The 19914-nt window shown below is 40.4% G+C and overlaps 1 protein-coding gene across 2 annotated transcripts in view; it reads right to left on the bottom strand.

Annotated features, from left to right (window-relative positions):
- The window catches only part of LOC104597479 (phosphatidylinositol deacylase), a 74223-nt gene that overhangs the window by 34493 nt on the left and 19816 nt on the right, over positions 1–19914 (bottom strand). For both annotated transcript variants that reach the window (XM_010259045.3, XM_010259046.3), the window contains exons 3-4: positions 652–842; positions 389–560 (exon numbers count right to left, since the gene is read on the bottom strand). In XM_010259045.3, the coding sequence (XP_010257347.2) occupies positions 389–560; positions 652–842 (363 nt within the window). The remainder of the gene's footprint in view (positions 1–388; positions 561–651; positions 843–19914) is intronic.

Raw genomic sequence — 19914 nt, 5'->3', positions numbered from 1 at the left:
AAAAGAAACCAATCAGGAAATGTAACATCTATGATCTACTGACACAGCTCTAGAAAATTGACTTTGTGAAGTTAAAATATAAAATATATACATCACTGGTCAATGTTTGCTACATCAACTACGTTTTATTTTAAGTTCTATACAGATGGGGAGAATTCTCAGACTCTGATTAATTGGACTAATAGTATGGTTAAAGGGTTGTGAGGTCTTCACATCATCTTAGAAACACTTGGGACTTTGGCTTCCATGGGGAACATCTCATTCTAATGGGTCCCTAGTTAAGCTAATGGACTAGCTCAATCCTTGGCTAAAGGTGTAAGGAGGAGCAAATTGTTTTGGGTTTGGCCCTTCCAGAAAATAATTGTAGTGCAGACCAAACAAAATTAACCTGATAATCACGGATGCCGCCAGAAATGGAGATAACAGCAACATGAGATAGTGTTGGACTAGAAACCAAGCGACCTGTGTTGGTGGTTTGGACCTCATATCCCTTCCTCCAATCTTCATTTACACGTGAGAAGTAATGACCTAAGGATGGTTGCAATGCCACAGGAGGGGACCTGCATGAAGTAGTTCAATGTCATCAAGCAATAGATAGATGCATAATAGTTGAGAATTACAAAGTTTTGTTCAAGAAACAAAAATGCTTACTGATGTGGGCTTGAAAGAGTTACTACAGTTTCAATGGCTGACTTCCTCAAATTTGGGTGGACAACTGCAGCTCTGGCAACAAAACCACCCATGGAGTGTCCAACCAATATGACACTTCTAGGCAAACTTCGAGAGCTTTCTGCACCTTCTTTCAACCGGGCATCACGAGATTCTTTATATTGATCTAAAACCTACAAGAACAATAACATAAGCAACAAATTTGATGAATAGAAGGAAGAACAATTAAAAAAATATATGGAACAAGAAATCAACAAGGTGAGACAGATAAAACATTGTAGAGAATATAGCATCAAGAGATAAGTGGTTCAGTATTGATAAATTGTAAGAAAAATTCATATTCAAATATTCAGCATCTTATCAAAGGATGAAGTACCATGTTCTTTATAAATCTTTAGATTTGTAAAAGTAATGAAAGGGCAGAAGCACAAATTACAAAAAGATGTACATGGTTAATAAGAGCAAGTACTATGCACAAACATATACAACAATTCCTTTCATACATAAAAACAAGAATCAATCAGTGTATTCCCCCATTGGTTCCTAATTGCTCATGAGAGAACTGAGAAGCCTTTAAAAGATACAGCGACTGGTCTGAGGACGAAGGAAGTGATGTATCAGGCTCTGATGACACAGTCGGTTTGGGTAGTGTTGATCTGCATCAAAAAGTGAAGTTCATGGAAAAGGAAAGCTTTAATACAGAAACTTTATTTCTGGAAGAAGATAAAGGGGATGGAGATAGAGAGTGTGGATCGATTGCCTGGGTCTGATGCTGCGCACTCCATTTCTCCTTCCATCGAGGGGGCTGTTCCAACCTCTCAGTTTTGTCAAGAAGTTAGCAAAGGGGAGAAGGACACTACAAAGGAAATCTGCAAGGATAGCCCAGAAAGGACAATACAGGGACAGACGTTTTCAGCAAATAGACTAGCCAAGGGAGACTACTTGTCCTATCAAACGAGGGGAATAGCAGCTACGTCCTCTTGTTCTAATCCCCATCTAAAAAGCTTCTGTACTCCTCAGTCAGCCCCTGCCTCTCCAGGTATTATTTTCCCTTTGGTTTTTGGTACTGACATGCGTGTTGAGCCTGTTGCAGATACTCCAGCATCCCATTTTGTAAGGGGTAGAGGTGGTATGTGGAAAAGGAAAGTGGGGGGATCTGAAAAGGTTAAAGAAAAGAATGGAGCAGCAGTATGCAAGGAGCAGGAAGAGGAGGTGGAAAGGTTCTGGAGATTGATTTGTGAAGAATTGGAGGAGCTTAGGAGAAGGGAAGGATGTGGGGAAGATAATGTTCAGAGGGAGGACTTGAGTAGTAAACAGGAAGAGGAGGTGGAAAAAGGAGATAGTGAGGGGACTGGTCTACTTCCAAAACCTGAAGGTAGAAACCGAACTGATGGATTAGGTAAAGAAGAGGGTGGAGAGGAAATGTTTCAGAGGAAGGTGGAGGAAAAAAAGAAAAAGAAAAAGAAAAGAAGTCTGAAGTGGAAAGGTTAATCTTTGACATTGAGGGTGATCTAGAGTTCAGTGGGAGGGGAGAGAGGAGGAAGAACATCAGGTAAGAAATGGTAAGGGCAGGCATAGGGGGTGTGATTAGAAATCATCAGGGTGTGGTGGTGGCACTCTTCTCAGGACCAATAGGTATTGGTGACTCAATACAGGCTGAATCTCTAGCCCTACTTCAAGGTCTAAAGATGGCTGAGCAGATAGGAATAACAGACTTAGAAATAGAAGGAGACTCACTACTGGTCATTTCTTGGGCTAAAAACATCGCTTCAGTACCTTGGAAGCTCAAATTTATCTTTAGAGAAATTGACATACTTACAAGGAGGATCAACTCTCAGTTTGGTTGGGTCAAACGGAGCGCAAATGGGATGGCGGATACCCTAGTAATACAAGGGGCAAATAGATCTACATTGTACTGGGCAGAACTGTAACTGATTCTGATTGTTTGTGGGTGCATATTAGATTAATGCTTTTCTGCTACCTATAACTTTTGTAACTGATTGTAACCTTTGCTAGTTTATTAATAAAATTTCTTGCTGATCAAAAAATAAAAAAAAAACATCAGTTAAGAAATAGGGTCAAGTAGGGTCATTGATTGAAATGTATCTATGAAAAAAATTATAAGTTGGAATGTGAGAGGGTTGGGGAGTGCAAGAAAGAGGAGAACTATAAAGGACTTACTGAAGAGGGAAAAACCTGAAATTGTGATGTTGCAAGAGACAAAATTGTCAGAAATGGAGGGAAGTTGGGTTAGAAGTTTTTGGAGATCAAGGGGAGTAAGCTGGTCTTCAGCTCCATCACGGGGAGCATCAGGGGGTATTGTCACAGTGTGGAATGATGAGGTAGTGGAACCAGTGGAACAAATGATAGGTAGGTTCTCGGTCTCAATCAAATTTAAGAATATGAAGGATGGATTCATTTGGATGTTAACTAATGTTTATGGCCCTAACAATTATAGAGAAAGAAATGAACAGTGGGAGGAGTTGTCTGCTATACAAGGTTTATGGGATGGTCCTTGGTGCCTGGGAGGGGATTTTAATGTCATAAGATTCTCTGAGGAAACAAGTAACCCTTCTCAGTCAACTACAACAAGCATGAGGAAGTTCAATGATCTTGTAGAAGAGTGTGAACTAAAGGATATCCCTCTGTTGCAAGCTAGGTTCACTTGGTCTAACTTTCAAGAAAACCCCTTATGCTTAAAATTGGACAGATTCCTTTTCAACCTAGCTTGGGAAGGTCACTGGGGAACCTTGGTGTCCAGAGCCCTGCCTAGGGTCACTTCTGACCATTGCCCTATTAAGATAGGTGTGGAGTCATTTGTTAATGGGCCTAGACCATTTAGATTTGAAAACATGTGGTTAAGATTTCATAAGAAGCTACAAAGGTTAAGATCCAAGCTGGAGTGGAATAGGGACCATTTTGGTAGAATTGAGGAACAGAAATTGAGTTTAATATCTCGGATTGACAAATTGGATGAGAAGGAAGCTCAAAGGATAATGAATGCACATGGCAGGGAGATAAGAAGTCAATTGAAGTTGGAATTAGAGGTTGTCTTGCTTAGAGAGGAAATTTGTTGGAGGCAAAAGTCAAGACACCGGTGGATTAAGGAAGGTGATGGAAACACTAGATTCTTCCATGATCTGGCAAGTGGAAGAATGCGGAAAAACTTTGTGGCCAAATTAGAGGTAGAAGGGGAGGTGATTACAAATCAGGACGAAATAGTCAGAACCTTTGTGACCCACTTTAAGTCCATTAATAAAAGGCCTTTGAATGAAAGATTGTCTATGGAAGGGTTGGATTGGCCATGTTTGGGAGAAGAGAAGGTGAGGTGATTGGAAAGAAGCTTTGAAGAAGCTGAAATGAAGAAGGCAGTGTTCCTGATGGATAGATCTAAGGCACCTGGACCAGATGGATTTACTATGGCATTTTACCAAGATTATTGGGAAGTACTAAAGGATGATTTGGTTGAGGTTTTTAAGGAATTTGCAGATAATCACATAGTGAGCAGGGGTGTCAATGCCACGTTTTTGGCCCTAGTCCCTAAGAAACCTGATGCTATTCATCCGAAGGATTTCAGACCAATTAGCTTGGTGATGAGCATTTACAAAATTCTAGCTAAGGTTCTATCTCTGAGGCTTAAAGAAGTTACCCCCTCCTTAGTCAGCCAAACCCAAGGGCCTATTAAAAAACTGCTAATTCTTTAAGTATAGTACCGCAGGGGTACTATTGTAACTTTCTCCTTTTATTTTTTATATTCTATCGCCCTAGTATAAATACTAATAGTTGGCGCCGCCAACAACACTTTTGGCTCTCAAATATCTCTTCTTTCTTCTTCTTCTCTCTCTCTCTCTCCTCTCTTCCTCCCTTCTTCTCTCCTGCGTAACATGGTATCAGAGCGGAACTATCAAATCTGAAAGGAGAGATCGAGTGAACTGTTTCCTTCGCACCAGATTTCTAGATCTGCCGTCCTCATCTACTGTTCGGGTGACTGAAGATCCAGTTTTCTCATGCACTGAAGTAATCTCTCTCCTTCTCTTTCTTTCTGGTCATGCGCCAGAGCAGAACCTGTACTAGGTCTGCTAGTTGGATGTGAGGTGATCAGCACCTCTTTCTTTCATTTTTTGTGGGGTCAACTGATCCCTGTAAAAAACTGTAGGTCAGTGAAGACCTTTTGTGTGCTGCAATAGCAGCTTTTATGGTGAACCTGAAGGTCAGAGAGTGACCTGTACATGCTTTAACAGCATCTCTGTTTGATGTGTAGGTCACGAGGTGACCTGTATGCACTGTGACAGCAACCAGTTTTGATTCTGTAGGTCAAGGGATGACCTGTTAGTGCTGTAACAGCACCTGTGTTTAACAAAAAAAAAGGGGTTCCTTTCTCCCTAGGTATTAGACTTTTTTAAAGGCTTTGTGCCCACTTTAAGAGCCTTTTGAATCCCGTAACCATGAGCGGTGAAGATTCTGCTACATCTGATGTTTTTTCAAAGCAGAATGGAATGAGTGGGGGTGTGGACCTATCCTTTCCCATGGCTGTTATTCCCCTCAATGGCTTAAATTATTTACAGTGGTCAAGAGGGATCAAGTTATACATTACTGCAAGGGGAAAGATAGGATATATAAATGGGAGAATCAAAGAACCCAAATCTGGGAGTGCTGAATATGACAAATGGAACCAAGAAAACAGCATGGTCATGTCCTGGCTTTTAGTGTCTATGCAACCTCAAATAAGAAGGAATTTTATGTGGGCTGAAACGGCAAATGAGATATGGGAACAAGCAAAATCAACCTATTATGAGTTGCGTCACTATGCAAAAATTTACCAGTTACAGGCAGAATCGTCCACTTGTAAACAAGGGGAGAGATGCTTTTCTGTGTACTATTCAGACTTGACCTCTATCCAGAAGGAGTTAGATCATTATCAGAGTGTGGACTGGAAGTGTGATGAAGATGCAAAATTGTACAAGAAACTTGTTTCCCAGCAAAGAGTGTTTGCTTTCCTCCATAGCTTGAATCCTACATATGAATCTATCAGAGTCCAAATCCTAGGTAGCAAGGATCTTCCATTTGTCCAGCAAGTTTATGCTCTACTACAATCAGAAGAAAGTAGAAGGAATTTGATGAACAATTCTGGAGGGGATGCAGTTGTGTTGGCAGTGAAATGAAGTGTTACTACAAGTGGGGGAAATACCTTTAAGAATGGGGACTTTCAGAAAAGGGTGGATGACAAAGACAAACTGTGGTGTACTCATTGCTAGAAACCCCAACACACCCGAGATAATATGCTGGGATCTTCATGGGAAGACGAAATGGGCTCAATATTTGAGTAAGAAGCAAGGTTCAGATCTAAATAAAAAGTCAGGACAGCAAGGTACAAGAAAGCACACTATGGCAAACATGACTACTCAAGAGGATCGGCCCCCCATTACTACTGTGACTCAGATACATGTCTCTGGATCTCACCCAAGGGAGGATATTATTAATTCCTTCCATGACCATTTAGAGCTCTATGGTAGAGCAATTCGTTAGATGGACGCTCCTCCCTCAACTTCATTTGCGTCTACATCAAGTAACTCTACCAAAGCTTTCCATGTAGCATCCCATTCCCCTGACACTCCTTGGATCATTGATTCTGGAGCGTCTAAACACATGACTGGTAAGTCCTTTTACTTTCAAACCTATCACCTCCTTTTTGAAAGAGACAAGGTGAGACTAGCTGATGGATCATATTCTACCCTAGCTGGTCAAGGAACCATTTCTCTTCCTTTTGGCCTTACCCTGTCTAACGTTTGCATGTCCTGAAATTTTCCATTAATTTGCTCTCTGTTAATAATATTACTAATTCCTTAAACTGCTCAGTGACCTTTTTCCCTTCTTACTATGTGATCTAGGATCTGGCCTCAGGGAAGACAATTGGTAGAGGAAGTATGGTGGATGGGCTTTACATGCTAGAGAATAAGACTGGTCTTACAACCACTGAGTCTAAGAGTTAGTCTTGAAAGATTTTGGTCTATTTATAGCATAGTCGTCTTGGTCATTTATCTTTTGAGTCTTTAAAAATGGTGTTTCCAAAGTTGTTTAAGTCAGTGTCAATATCAGAATTTACTTGTCAAACTTGTCAATTGAGTAAGCAGTGTAGAACTCACTTTTCTTCAAAGAATAATAAATCTGAATTTCCTTTCCACATTGTTCATTCTGATGTTTGGGGCCCTGTTATTTTACCAACTGAGAGTGGCTACAAGTATTTTATTACCATTATCGATGATTACTCCAGATATACATGGATATATCCTATGTGAACCAGGGATGAAGTACCCAAAATTATTCAAGATTTTTAGCAGATGATCTTCATCCGATTTCAAACTAAAATCCAAATTTTTCAATTAGATAATGCCAAAGAATATTTTCATAGTGATCTCACGGAGTTTTTTGCTTTGCATGGTTCACTTCACCATAGCTCTTGTGCCCGAACACCACAACAAAATGGTGTTGTTGAAAGAAAGAACTGACACCTCCTTGAAGTGGACCGAGGGTTAATAATTCATATGAATGTCTTGAAACGTTTTTGGCTTGAGATTGTCCTTTGTGCTACCTATCTCATCAATCATATGCCCTCTCGTTGGTTAGAGTGCAAAGCCCCACATCAGCTTCTTTTTCCTAAGGCTCCCCTTCTTTCCATTCCTCCTCGTGTGTTTGGTTGTCGTTGTTTTGCTCAAAATCTGTCACCCACTCGTGGAAAATTGGATCCCCGTGCTATTCCTTACATCTTCATGGGGTACTCTTTCACTCAAAAGGGATACTAGTGCTTTGATCCTGTCTCTCGGAGGTTTTATGTTTCTATGGATGTCTCTTTTTTTGAGAGTGAGCCTTTCTTCCCTGTTTCTCCTCAGGGGGAGTATAGGAATGAGGAGAAACTAGTGGTTCAACTCCCTCCTCTTTCTGATCCTCCTCCCTTTCGTATCTTCTTTCATCGTCACAAAGGACAACCATGTTCAAGAGCTGTGGAGCACCTAAAAGCTATACCACCAATGCCATCAAACTCTCCGGGGGCAGATCATACCCAATCAGGTACCTTGGTTCCTGTTGATGTTTGACCCTATTGCTATTGACACTCCTATTGCTAATGACCTTGACCTTCCTATTGCTCACCGGAAAGGTGTTAGATCTTGCACCACTAAACACCCCATTTCCCACTTTGTTTCCTATGAAAACATTTCACCCTCCTTTCGGGCCTTTCTCTCTTCCATTGACAGTGTTCCTATCCCTAAGAATGTGGTAGCTCTTTCGGTGCCTGAATGGACAAATGCTATGAAGGAAGAAATTAATGATTTACATAAAAATGGTACATGGGGGCTAGTAGATCTTCCTGAAGGGAAATATCCAATGGGATGTAAATGGGTTTTCATAGTAAAACATCGGGTTGATGGCACGGCGGAGCGGTATAAAGCTTGTTTAGTGGCAAAGGGGTTTACACAAGTGTATGGAGTAGATTATGCAAAAACTTTTGCACCGGTTGCTAAGATGAACTCTATTAGGGTCCTTTTCTCCCTAGCTACTAATCTTGATTGGGATCTTCATCAGCTTGACATCAAGAATTCCTTTCTAAATGGTGACCTTGAAGAGGAAGTATACATGGTACAACCCCCTGGTTTCCAGGCTCAACGTAATGAACAGAAAGTGTGCAAGTTAAAGAAATCATTATACGGGCTGAAACAATCACCGAGAGCCTGGTTCAGTAGGTTCCATGTAGCAATTCAACAAAGAGGATACAAGTGGTGTCAATCTGATCACACATTGTTTGTGAAAAGAGGGGAAGGAAAAATTGCAGCACTGATAGTATATGTTGATGATATAGTTATCACTAGTGATTGGAAGGAAGAAATTCAAAAGTTGAAGAATTGTCTTGCTACCCAGTTTGAAGGATTTAGGTCCTCGACGGTACTTCCTTGGGATTGAAGTGACCCGCTCACAAAAGGGTATCTTCATTTCCCAAAGAAAGTATGTCCTAGATCTACTCCAGGATACAGGAAAATTGGGAGTGAAACCAGTTGTCAAGGTGAACCCATCAAGGATGTGAAACAATTTCAGAGACTTGTAGGAAGATTGTTATATCTTTCTATGACTCGACCAGACATTGCTTATGCAGTGGGTGTTCTTAGCCAGTTCATGCATGCCCCTAAGACCACCCACCTTGAAGCAACAAAAAGAGTTCTCAGATATCTTAAGTTCTCAGGTGCAGGCTTGTTGTCTCAAAAGAGCAGGCATTTGAAAGTTGGGCAGGATCCCTGAATGATAGAAAGTCAACTAGCGGCTACTGTACCTTTGTAGGAGGGAATCTAGTTACCTGGAGAAGTAAAAAGCAGAATGTGGTAGCTAGATCTAGTGTTGAAGCTGAATATCGAGCTATGTCTCATAGAGTGGCTGAAATTATGTGGCTAAAAAGTTTGTTGAGTGAGTTGGGCATTCCAGTTGACGGACCCATGACCCTATTCTGTGATAACAAAGCAGCCACAAACATTGCTGCTAATCTAGTGCTGCATGATAGAACTAAACACATCAAAGTCGACAAACACTTTATCAAAGAAAAGGTCGCCACAGGGGAAGTGTGTACTCCTTATGTTAGCTCTGAAGATCAACTTGCAGACATCTTAACAAAAGGGTTACATCACTCACGACATCATGATTTATGTGGCAAGTTGGGCATGATTGACATCTATGTCCCAACTTGAAGGGGAGTGTTAAAAAACTGTTAATTCTTTAAGTATAGTACCGCAGGGGTACTATTGTAACTTTCTCCTTTTATTTTTTATATTTTGTCGCCCTAGTATAAATACTAATAGTTGGCACCGCCAGCAACACTTTTGGCTCTCAAATATCTCTTCTTTCTTTTTCTCTCCCTTCTCTCTTCCTCTCTTCTTCTCTCCTGCATAATAGGGCCTTTGTACAAGGAAGACAAATAACTGACCAAATATTGATTGCCAATGAAAGTGTGAAGGATTTGCGGAGATCTAATAGGAAAGGCTTTGTGTGTAAGTTGGATGTTGAAAAGGCTTACGACATGGTGGACTGGAAGTTCCTTAGTGAAGTCTTAAGAAACTATGGTTTTGGTGAAAAGTGGTGTAATTGGATCCTAGGTTGTGTTAGTTCCTATCGCTATTCAATCCTGGTGAACGGGAGTGGTGAAGGATTTTTTCTCAGCTAGCAAGGGGACCCTCTCTCACCTTTTCTGTTCACCTTAGTTGCTGATGTGCTTAGTCATTTAATCTCTAAGGCTGATAGAGAAAGTGTAGTTAGAGGGTGGAGAGTGGGTAGAAATGAGACCCAGTTACCCATCTCCAGTTCACGGATGACATATTAATCTTTTGTGAGGGGGCTGAGATTGAGAGGATGAGAAGTTTAAAGGTGCTGATTAGAAAATTTAAAAGTATTTCCAACTTGAAAATAAACTTTGAAAAGAGTTGTGTTGCAGGGGTTAATTTGGAGTCAAGAGAAGTGGAGGCTATTGCTGAGTGCTTAGAGTGTTCTATCTCTACTTGGCCTTTGACCTATTTGGGGCTTCCTTTAGGAGAAAATCCTCGGGAGAGTAGATTCTGGTGCCCAGTTGTGGAGAAGTTTGAGAAGAGATTGGCTTCATAGAAAAAGAACTACATCTCTCTAGGGGAAAGAATCACCTTAATAAGAGCTACACTTGCAAACCTTCCAACTTACTATCTCTTTGTCTTTAGGATCCCAACTAGGAAAGCTAAGAAATTGGAAAAATTAATGAGAGACTTTCTTTGGGAGCCAGGGAAAATAGGAAAGGCCATTTAATTAAGTGGAAGGTGGTGTGTAGGAGTAAAGAGGAAGGGGGCTTGGGACTAGGGAACTTAATTCAGAAAAATACAGCCTTACTAGGGAAGTGATTGTGGAGGTGGCTGTTAGAGAGAGTCATATTGTGGCATGAGGTGATCGGAAGCATACATGGATGTTCAAGGAATAGATGGGGTGCTGGTGTATCAAGGCAGGCAACTTCGGCAACTCCTTGGAAGGCAGTGCACAATATTCTCCCTCAGTTCCTCAGCCATATCAGGTATGATGTGTGTGATGGCAACTCCGTCCACTTTTGGGAGGACATTTGGGTTGGAGATGTTCCCCTGAAACCCCATTTTCCCCTCCCTGTTCTCAGTTTCTCGATACAAAAAAGAGGTTGTTTCCAAATTTTGCTCCTCATTGGAAACCCCTTGGGCTCCTACTTGGGATTTTGGATTACGTAGAGGCTTAAGGGATGAGGAGATTGAGTGCTTAGTCAGTTTACTCTGCCTCCTTGAAAAAGTTTGTTTGAACCCCTTTGAACCTGACAAAAGAATTTGGATACCTCGATCGGAAGGATCTTTCTCTTGTGCTTCTTTTTTCAAATCCCTTTGCTGTTCTAATCCTCAGCAGGCTTTTCCCTGTTAAAGAAGTTTGGTGCAGACCTGTTCCCCCTAGGATTTTGGCATTCTGTTGGGAAGTGTACTATGGGAAAGTAAATACCTTGGATAATCTACAAAAGAGAAGACCTCTTCTCTGCATTTCCCCCAACTGGTGCATCCTGGGCAGATCTCAGAGTGAGGACTGCTATCATTTGTTAATTTCTTGCTCATTAACTGCAGAGTTATGGGATTGGCTTCTCTCTTTGTTTGGGAGCAATTGGAACTTGCCAGCAGATTTAAGACTGCTTTTTGATCCATCTACTTTTGTTTGGCAATAGAAAAGGGATAAAACCATGTGGAGGTGTGCAAGAGCTGCATTGATATGGACAATCTGGAAGAAAGGAATGCTGGAACTTTTTTGGAGAAGGAAAGGAACCTTCAAGAGATAAAGGACTGCGTCTTGGTTAGGGTGATTCATTGGCTGAAATCTTTGGACTTGTTCCACCAATTCTCCTTTAATGACATTTGGAGGAATTGGGCAGTAGTGGCAAGTTGTTCCTTTTCCAAGACTAAAGTGGGAACAAACTGGTCATCACCTCCTGCAGGCTTCTTGAAGTTGAATTTTGACAGAAGCAGTCTAGGAAACCCAGGTCCTTCTGGGTTAAGTGGGGTATTGAGGAACGAAGTCGGGAATGTGATACATATCTTCTCTGGTCCTATAGGAGTGGGAGACTCTACTAGAGCAGAAATGTTTGCTGTCCTGCAAGGCGTACAGTTTGCAGCTCAATTAGGGGTGAACCAGCTAATAGTTGAAGGTGACTCAAAGGTTGTAATAAGCTGGTTGCAGGACCCAGACTCAGTAGTGTGGTGCTTCAGGAATGAAATTAAAAAGTTTAAGGTTCTGACAAGAAACATGGACCTAAGAATACAATGGGTGGGGAGATCAGCAAATGATATGGCGGACTGTCTAGCCAAGCAAGGGGCAGCTAGGGAAGTTTTGTATTGGGCACAACTGTAACTTATTACTTTTGTTTTCTTCTTTAGTGGAGAAATCGCAGCTCGCGCCTCTCCAAGGGTTGCTTGTATGTGCTAATAATATTTCCAAATTAATAAAAAGTTCATTTATTTATCAAAGAAATGTTTAAAAGATACAAAGGCCAACCCTTTTTAACAAGGGATTTCAACCCCAACAGTATACAATTACAATTCAGACCAAAACAATTCTCTCCTGTTTGTCCCTTGTTTCGCTAGAGAGTCAACCAAACCATTTGCTGATCTTCTAGCCCATCAAGCCCATCACACAAATCTCTCTTAAAAGGCTTGTAATCTCCCTCATGCTGTCTATGAGTCCAAATCCCCAAGTTACCTGTTTGCAACCACCCTATCACCAATTTCGAGTCCCCTTCCACTTCAATCTGTTGAAACCCCAACTGTTTCACCAGTCTCAGCCCTTGAAGGAGGGTTAATACTTCTGCCCTTAGGGAGTCTCCCATTCCTATTGGTCAAAAGAACATTGCCACAACCTTTCCTTCTCCATCTCTCACCACCCCACCTATGTTTTTCTCCTTTTTCTTTACTACATAAATATTGTTTTTAAGCAAATGCCCTAGAACTTTTATTAGCAAGTGTACTGTGTACTGTGATTTAAAAAAAAAAGGAAAAAAGAAAAATCTAGCGGCAAGTATTTTCCGTCCATCTACTTAAAAAAAAAAAAAAAGAAAAAAAAAACTCCAATACTTAAACCTTGAACAGAACAAAATTCCACAATAGTAGAGGTCTTTGGGATATCCCATCATGTTTTAGTGGCGATTTTGATGTAATGTAGTTTTCTGAAGAGAACAAAAGGGGCAATTCCAGAATTACCATAAGCATGAGGAAATTTAGCAAAATTGTGAATGACCTTCTGTTGCTTAGTGTGAATTCCACATGGTCAAAAATGCAGCAAACCCAATTTGCTCAAGATCGGACAGATTCCTTATTACAACAAGCTAGGAAGATCACCTTAGAGGGGTCAATCAAATTCTGAAATTCTGATAATTATCAAAAGAAGATCACTTTATAGGGACCCATCAAACAACTTTAGTCAAGTCTTATCTGACTACTACTCAGTGATTTAAAAGGCGCGCCTGAGCGCACAGGCGAGGCACATTTCAGGGTATGCACCTCGCCTAGGTCCTAGGCGCAGCCCTTTCAAAAGGAACAGGCCCGATGCGCCTTGCGCCTCAGCCCAGGCATGCACCTTTTGAAAATTTGACGCTTTTTTGCTTTTTTTGAACATAGCAGCTGGGCCGGGGGCGGAGCCCCCAGACCCCATGCCACGCCCCTCAAGGCAAGCCCAAACAAGTCCACATTAGGTCTTAAATTTCACTCGCTTTGCTTTCTCACCGAAGCTCCAAGAACCCCCAATTTGGTAATGTTGTTCATTCATTCATCCTAATAAAATGTCTTCTTAAAAAGCAATTAAAACTATAAAATCATTGTTTTTTGTGTGAAGAGTAAGAACTTAAGACCTAATGTGGACTCGTTTGGGCTTTCCTCGAGGGGCGTGGCACAAAAGCGACTCATAGAATCAGGAATGTAATATGTTTTACATTACATTAGCTACTTGAAGTAATGCAATCGAGTGAAAAAAGATATTAGAGGTTTTACATGCTTGAAAATGTTTTATATGTTTGATTTTATTTTTAAATTCTCATTTGAATATGCTTTACATCTTATGTTTATGTATTTGAATTTTAGATAATAGGTTTTTTAAAACATTATTTTAAATTTTAAGTTTCTTTTTTTTTTGAATTTTTGGCATTTTTTGAATTTTCTGACTTTTTTTATTTTTTTAGCATTTTTTTTGTATTTTTGCGCCTTGCTTCAAAAAGGCGCACGCCTCACCTTGCGCCTCAGGTGCAAATTGACCCATGCGCCTTGCGCTTTTAAAACACTGCTACTACTCAGTACTTTTTTTTGATAATTGAATTGAATTTATTAATCAGCAAAGATAAATAGTACAAGGTCACCAAGGAGAGGCACGAGATGCAACCTCTCCAAGCTAATTAAGTACAGCTTTCCAATTTACTAGAACAAGTTACAATGTAGCACAAAAAAGACCTTCCCTGGAAACCCCCTGTTTGGCCAAAGAATCAGCCATAGTATTAGCCACCAGATTACCCATTTAACCTCAACTCTCATATTACTAGTTAACCACTTCACTTTTTTGAGGAGGTCTTTGTAGCCCCAAATGGCAGCATCCAGTCCTTATTCTAAGGACTGGTGGGAGTGGGGGACTCTACAAGGGCAGAAATACTAGCTGCTGTACAAGGGATCCAGATTACCAACCAGCTTCAGGTGGAACATCTCCTAATTGAAGGACTACTACTCAGTACTTCTTAACATAGAATACTTTAGAAGTAACTGACCCACCCACCCACCCTTTTTTTGATGAATGAATATAATTTATTAAAACAGAAATATGAGGCAATACAGGAGACCCAAGAGAAGGCACGAATTGTTACCTCTTCTAGCAAGTATTACATCAAATTAAAAAACAGAAATAGCCAGAAATAAAATTACAGAGCAGCCCAAAATAAATGTTCCCTTGAAGCCCCTTGCTTAGCTAACCCATCCGCTAAGGTATTTGCTGATCTTCCCACCCAAAGAGAGGTAACAGTCATGTTTCTTGTGAGCCAGTTGACTTTCCTTAACAGGTCTCTGTGTCGCCACATAGCTGAAGCTAGGTCTATCAGCCATCCCACAACAATCTTAGAGTCCCCTTCAACTACCAAGTGCTGAACTCCTAATTGTTCTGCAATCTGAATACCTTGTACCGCCGCTAACATCTCAGCTCTATTGGAGTCTCCTATTCCCATGGGGCCTTAAAACAATGTTAATATGTTGCTCTTCTTATCTCTCAGCACCCCCTCCTATCCCCGATGGGCCTGGGTTTCCTTGGCTGCTTCCATCAAAGTTCAGCTTTACCCATCCTTTAGGTGGAGGCATCCACACTACAGATTCCCTATCATTCCTTGTATGGCTGTTAGCCACCGCTATCCATTTTCTCCAAATATCATCAAAGGAGAATGTGTGAAATAAGTCCATAGTTCTTAACCAATGAATAGCCCTAGTCAAGATACAGTCCTCAACAGCCTGAATGCTTCTTTCCTTTTCCTTGAATACCCTTGCATTCCTTTCTTCCCAAATTCTCCACAAGGCGGCTGCTCTAATACATCTCCACATCATTTTTCTTTTTTTTGTAGGCCACACAAAAAAGGAAGGATCGAACAGGTGACTTAAATCTGTGGACAGATTCCACCTGCACCCAAACAAAGAAAAAATCCAACTCCAAATAGCACTAGAAAAGGAACAAGATACAAGTAAGTGAGAGCAATCGTCACCACTAGCCCTGCAGTGTACACACCAGTTAGATGACAAATACAAAGAAGGCATTTTCTTCTGCAAGCAGTCCATGGTATTAATCTTTCTATAAAACACCTCCCAGCAGAAAATAATAACTTTAGGTGGAACCGGTCTAGGCCATATCTCCTTGGTTGGAAAACCCCACAGTCCCTGGGAAGAGCAAAGGGATTTAAAAAAGGAAGCACAAGTGAAGTAGCCTTTTGAGTGAGGGGACCATAATCTCATATCCAAACTAAGAGGATCCAAAAAGACACTGCCAAGAAGGAACAACAGATCTGAAACACTGTTAAGTTCATCATCCCTCAAACCTCTCCAAAAGCCAAAGTCCCAACTTAAGGAGGGGGGTGAATTAGGAAATGGGAGAAAATGAAAGATAGCATTTTCCTTATAAAGGGAAATAGAATAGAGAGACGGGAATTGGTCCTTAAGAGCAACGATACCCACCCAAGTGTCTTCCCAGAATAAAACAAAGATACCGGAATTGACATCATACCTGACAAAGTTGAGAAACTGAGGGAGGATACTCTGGATTACTTTCCAATGAGATGCCAACTAGGGGTGTAAATGGAGCGAATTCAAATCGGATCAGGCAATATCCGAATTCGAATCCGATTAATCTTTGAATATTCGATTCAAATTCGATTAATTAATTATTTTAGATAATTAATGAATATATAAAATAAATAATTTATTGATATAAAGTATATAAATATATAAATTATCTATATAACTTAATTATTATATATAAATTATATAAAATGTTTTATATATTATATATAAGAATTAAATAATCGGTTGAATTCAGATATTTATCGAATCGAATCAGGTCATATCCGAATTCGAATCCGATTAACTATTCGGTAAGAATAGGATATCCGAATTCGATCAATTATATATTCAAATTATCTGAATTCGATTCGATTATGTCGAATATTGAATTTGAAATCGGATTTTCGAATACCGCTGACACCCCTAATGCCAACATAGTTTGACGTGATACACCCGCATCCCATCCATTTTCCAGTCTACCATGTATACTAGCTATCACTTCATGCCACAACCTCTCCCTTTCTCTAGGCCATCACCACAACCATTTTCCTAAGAGAGCTTTATTCTTGAGAGTTAACCTTCCTAATCCCAAGCCACCTTCCTCTTTACTCCTACAAACTATTTCCCAGTTGATTTGGTGGTCTTTCTTTTCCTCCCTTGGCTCCCAAAGGAAATTTCACATTAATCTCTCAAACTTCTTAGCTTCCCTATTAGGAATCCTATAAACGGAGAGAAAATAGACCGGTAGGTTTGCTAGGATAGCTCTCAACAAAGTCACTCTATCCCCTATAGAAATGTAGTTCTTTTTCCAATAAATTAATCTTTTCTCAAACTTCTCCAAAACTGGGGTCCAAAAACTACTCTCTTTTGGGTTAGGCCCTAGAAGGAGACCTAGGTACTACAATGGCCAAGAAGAGACGGAACAACCTAAACAATCTACCACAGACTGAATAATCCCCTCATTCATATTAACACCTACCACACAACTCTTATCCAGGTTTATCTTCAAATTGGAGACCTCAAAGTGTTGTAGCAATGCTCTGAGATTCCCCACTTTTTGTCTGTCACCCCCTTCACAAAATATTATGATATCATCAGCAAACTATAGGTGGGTTACCTAAATATTGTTCCTTCCTGTCCTCCAGCCACTCACTTCCACTTCCCTATCTGCCTTAGAGATTAATCTACTGAAGACGTCTACAACTAAGGTGAAAAGAAACGGGAAGGGTGGGTCACCTTGTCTAAGGACTCTACAAGCTGGGAAAAAATCTTTGACCACCCCATTCACCAAGACTGTGTAATGATAGGAGCTAATACAGCCCTTTACCCAGTTGCACCATCTATCTCCAAAACCACAGCACCCAAGGACCTCTAGTAAAAAACTCCAATCCACAAGATCATAAGCCTTCTCTAAGTCTAACTTACATACAAAACCTTGATTCCCCGACTTTCTAATGTCCTCCACACACTCATTTGCTATTAGGATCTGATCTGTTATTTGCCTTCTTTGCACGAAAGCACCTTCTGCTTGACTAATGATGGATCTGACCCACCCCCTTTTTAAGTGTTTGTAGTTGACACATCCTTCATTCCAAAATAATATGGCTAAGTTGACCCAGGTCAATGAACAGGAAGCTAAATTACTTGTGAATTGTGATCAGCTAAGTAATAAGAGAGGGAGAAAATACAGCTGTGTAGGGACATTGAGATACAATACAGTTGGGTGAAGAGGAGTGCCAACTCATTTGCGGATGGGTTGTCCAAGCAAGGAGTGAATAGGAAGTCGATCTTTTGGGCTAATTTGTAATTTTTTCACTTTGTATTCTGTTAATGGGGAGCTAAGATATTTTATCTCCCCTCTTGTATTCATAATCTCTTTTTTCTCTTAATATTAATGAAGCTGTTGTTATTGATCGAAAAAAAATAAGAGGGAGAAAAGATGAAGGAGAAGAAAGAAGTGGGGGAGAATTGGTTGTCAACTAGAAAATTTTGCCTTAGTCAACTAGTTGTCCTCTTTTGTATAAATAACAGTAGAAAATTTGTTATGCCCTTGGTTATATAGAAAACATGTAATTGACCCCCCCCCCTCAAGCTCACCATATATGTTAGCCATGCCCAACTTGAAAAATACACCCATAAGCTCCATCTTAGAAACTCTCATTGTAAATACATCACCAAGTTAAAACTTAGACTTTAGAAAAGGAAAACAAACTTCTCCCAACAAGACCTTTTTTCCTTGCCAATGTCCATCCACTTCTATATATTTAATGTGGCCAAGTTTGACAGGATCATGTGCTATATTAGTAACTGCTTGATTATCAAAATAGAATTTCAAAGGTCCTTCAAACTGTACTCCAAGATCATACAGAACAATCTTCATACGAAGTAGCTTGGACACTCCATATTCCATGACACCATATTATGCCTCAATACTAGAACATGCTACGATAAATTGTTTCTTGCTCCCCTAGGGTATTAGATTACCTCCCATAAAGGTACAACACCCTAAAGATTAGCATATAGTATACCTTTTCCGATATATATTTATTTGATTATACCCACCAATTGCTGCTAAGCGAGGAGTACAAGGTTGGTGCATGTACTAATTCAGAACACTCACTACATATGAAATATACAGCCTAGTCAATCACAAATAGAATAGCTTCCCTATCAATCTTTGGAACATACCTTTGTCCTCTAAGAATTAACCATCATTTGCTATTAGACAATGATTAGGATCAATTGGAGTATCCATTGGCCTGACACCTAACTTTCATGTTTCCTTCTGTTAGCGTAGGGGTGTTTCTGTCTTTATACCTTGATTAATGTTGCTGATCTGTAATGTTGTGTTGGAACAAGTGCTCTTAACTTAAGTAAGGGCACATAGGTCTTTTCAGTTATGTTTTAATAATAATATAAATACTTACTGGCCGACTGGGAGAAGTCAAGTTGACTCTTTCAGTTCGAACCAGAATTCTCTCTCTCTCTCTCTCTCTCTCTCTCTATCACCTTTTCTTCTTCTACATAACTGAACTCAGTCAGGCCGAATTCTAAGGCAGACCTGAATTCAATCATGGTATCAGAGCTTCTTGAATCTGCCTAGATTTCTGCTTGCCTAGAGTTCATTCTCTGCGCACCCTATCTAGGGTTTTCTTTTTTTTTCTGTGTTCGATTAGAGATAAGGGAAAGGGCTGAAAAGGAGTGATCGCCCTCTTCCCTTGGAGGTCTCTATGCCTCCAGTCAGGTCGTATGTGGTCGGTTGCTGTGATTTCTGAGATCGCCCTCTCCTAGTAGAGGAAGAATAGAGGGCCGAACTGTGTGGGCAGTGGCTGTTGTGTGTGCAGCGGCTGTTGTGTGTGGACTGCTTTCCTGCTCGTATGGGTGTTACTTCAGCGACAAGGTAAGAGATTTCAGTGCATGATATCTGTTATGGATTAACTAGGAGGTGTGTTTCAGACCATATGCTAGGGTTTCGGCCAGTAAGTGCTAGGGTTTATGCTGGTTTCTTTGTGCATTTTGAAGGAAGAGATAATGATCATATAGTGGTGAGATTTCAGATAGTTGTAGGAGTAGGGTTTGTGGTGTGAGCACACTTTTCAGCAACAACAAGTGCTGAAATCAATGTGACAGGTGTGACCTAGTGGTGTGTAGTGTGCAGATCTCAGTGATAATAGAATTCAGCAAGTGTGCAGAATCGGTGATAACATAATGGGAGACAATAATGATTATAAACCTAGTGTGATGGTGCCTATAGACTACCTGAATGTTCAGATGACCTCCTTTAAATTAAATGGAGAGAATTATGTGCCTTGGGCTAAATCCGTTGAAGTCTTTCTGAAGGCAAAGAAGGTAAAACACATCAGAGAGGAGAAACCCTCCTCTGACTCTCACGAGTATGAAG

This window comes from Nelumbo nucifera, chromosome 7, assembly GCF_055504915.1.
Source record: "Nelumbo nucifera cultivar China Antique chromosome 7, China Antique-T2T, whole genome shotgun sequence".
In the NCBI taxonomy this organism is placed as follows: domain Eukaryota; kingdom Viridiplantae; phylum Streptophyta; class Magnoliopsida; order Proteales; family Nelumbonaceae; genus Nelumbo; species Nelumbo nucifera.
This window is presented reverse-complemented; position numbering and strand designations above follow the sequence as displayed.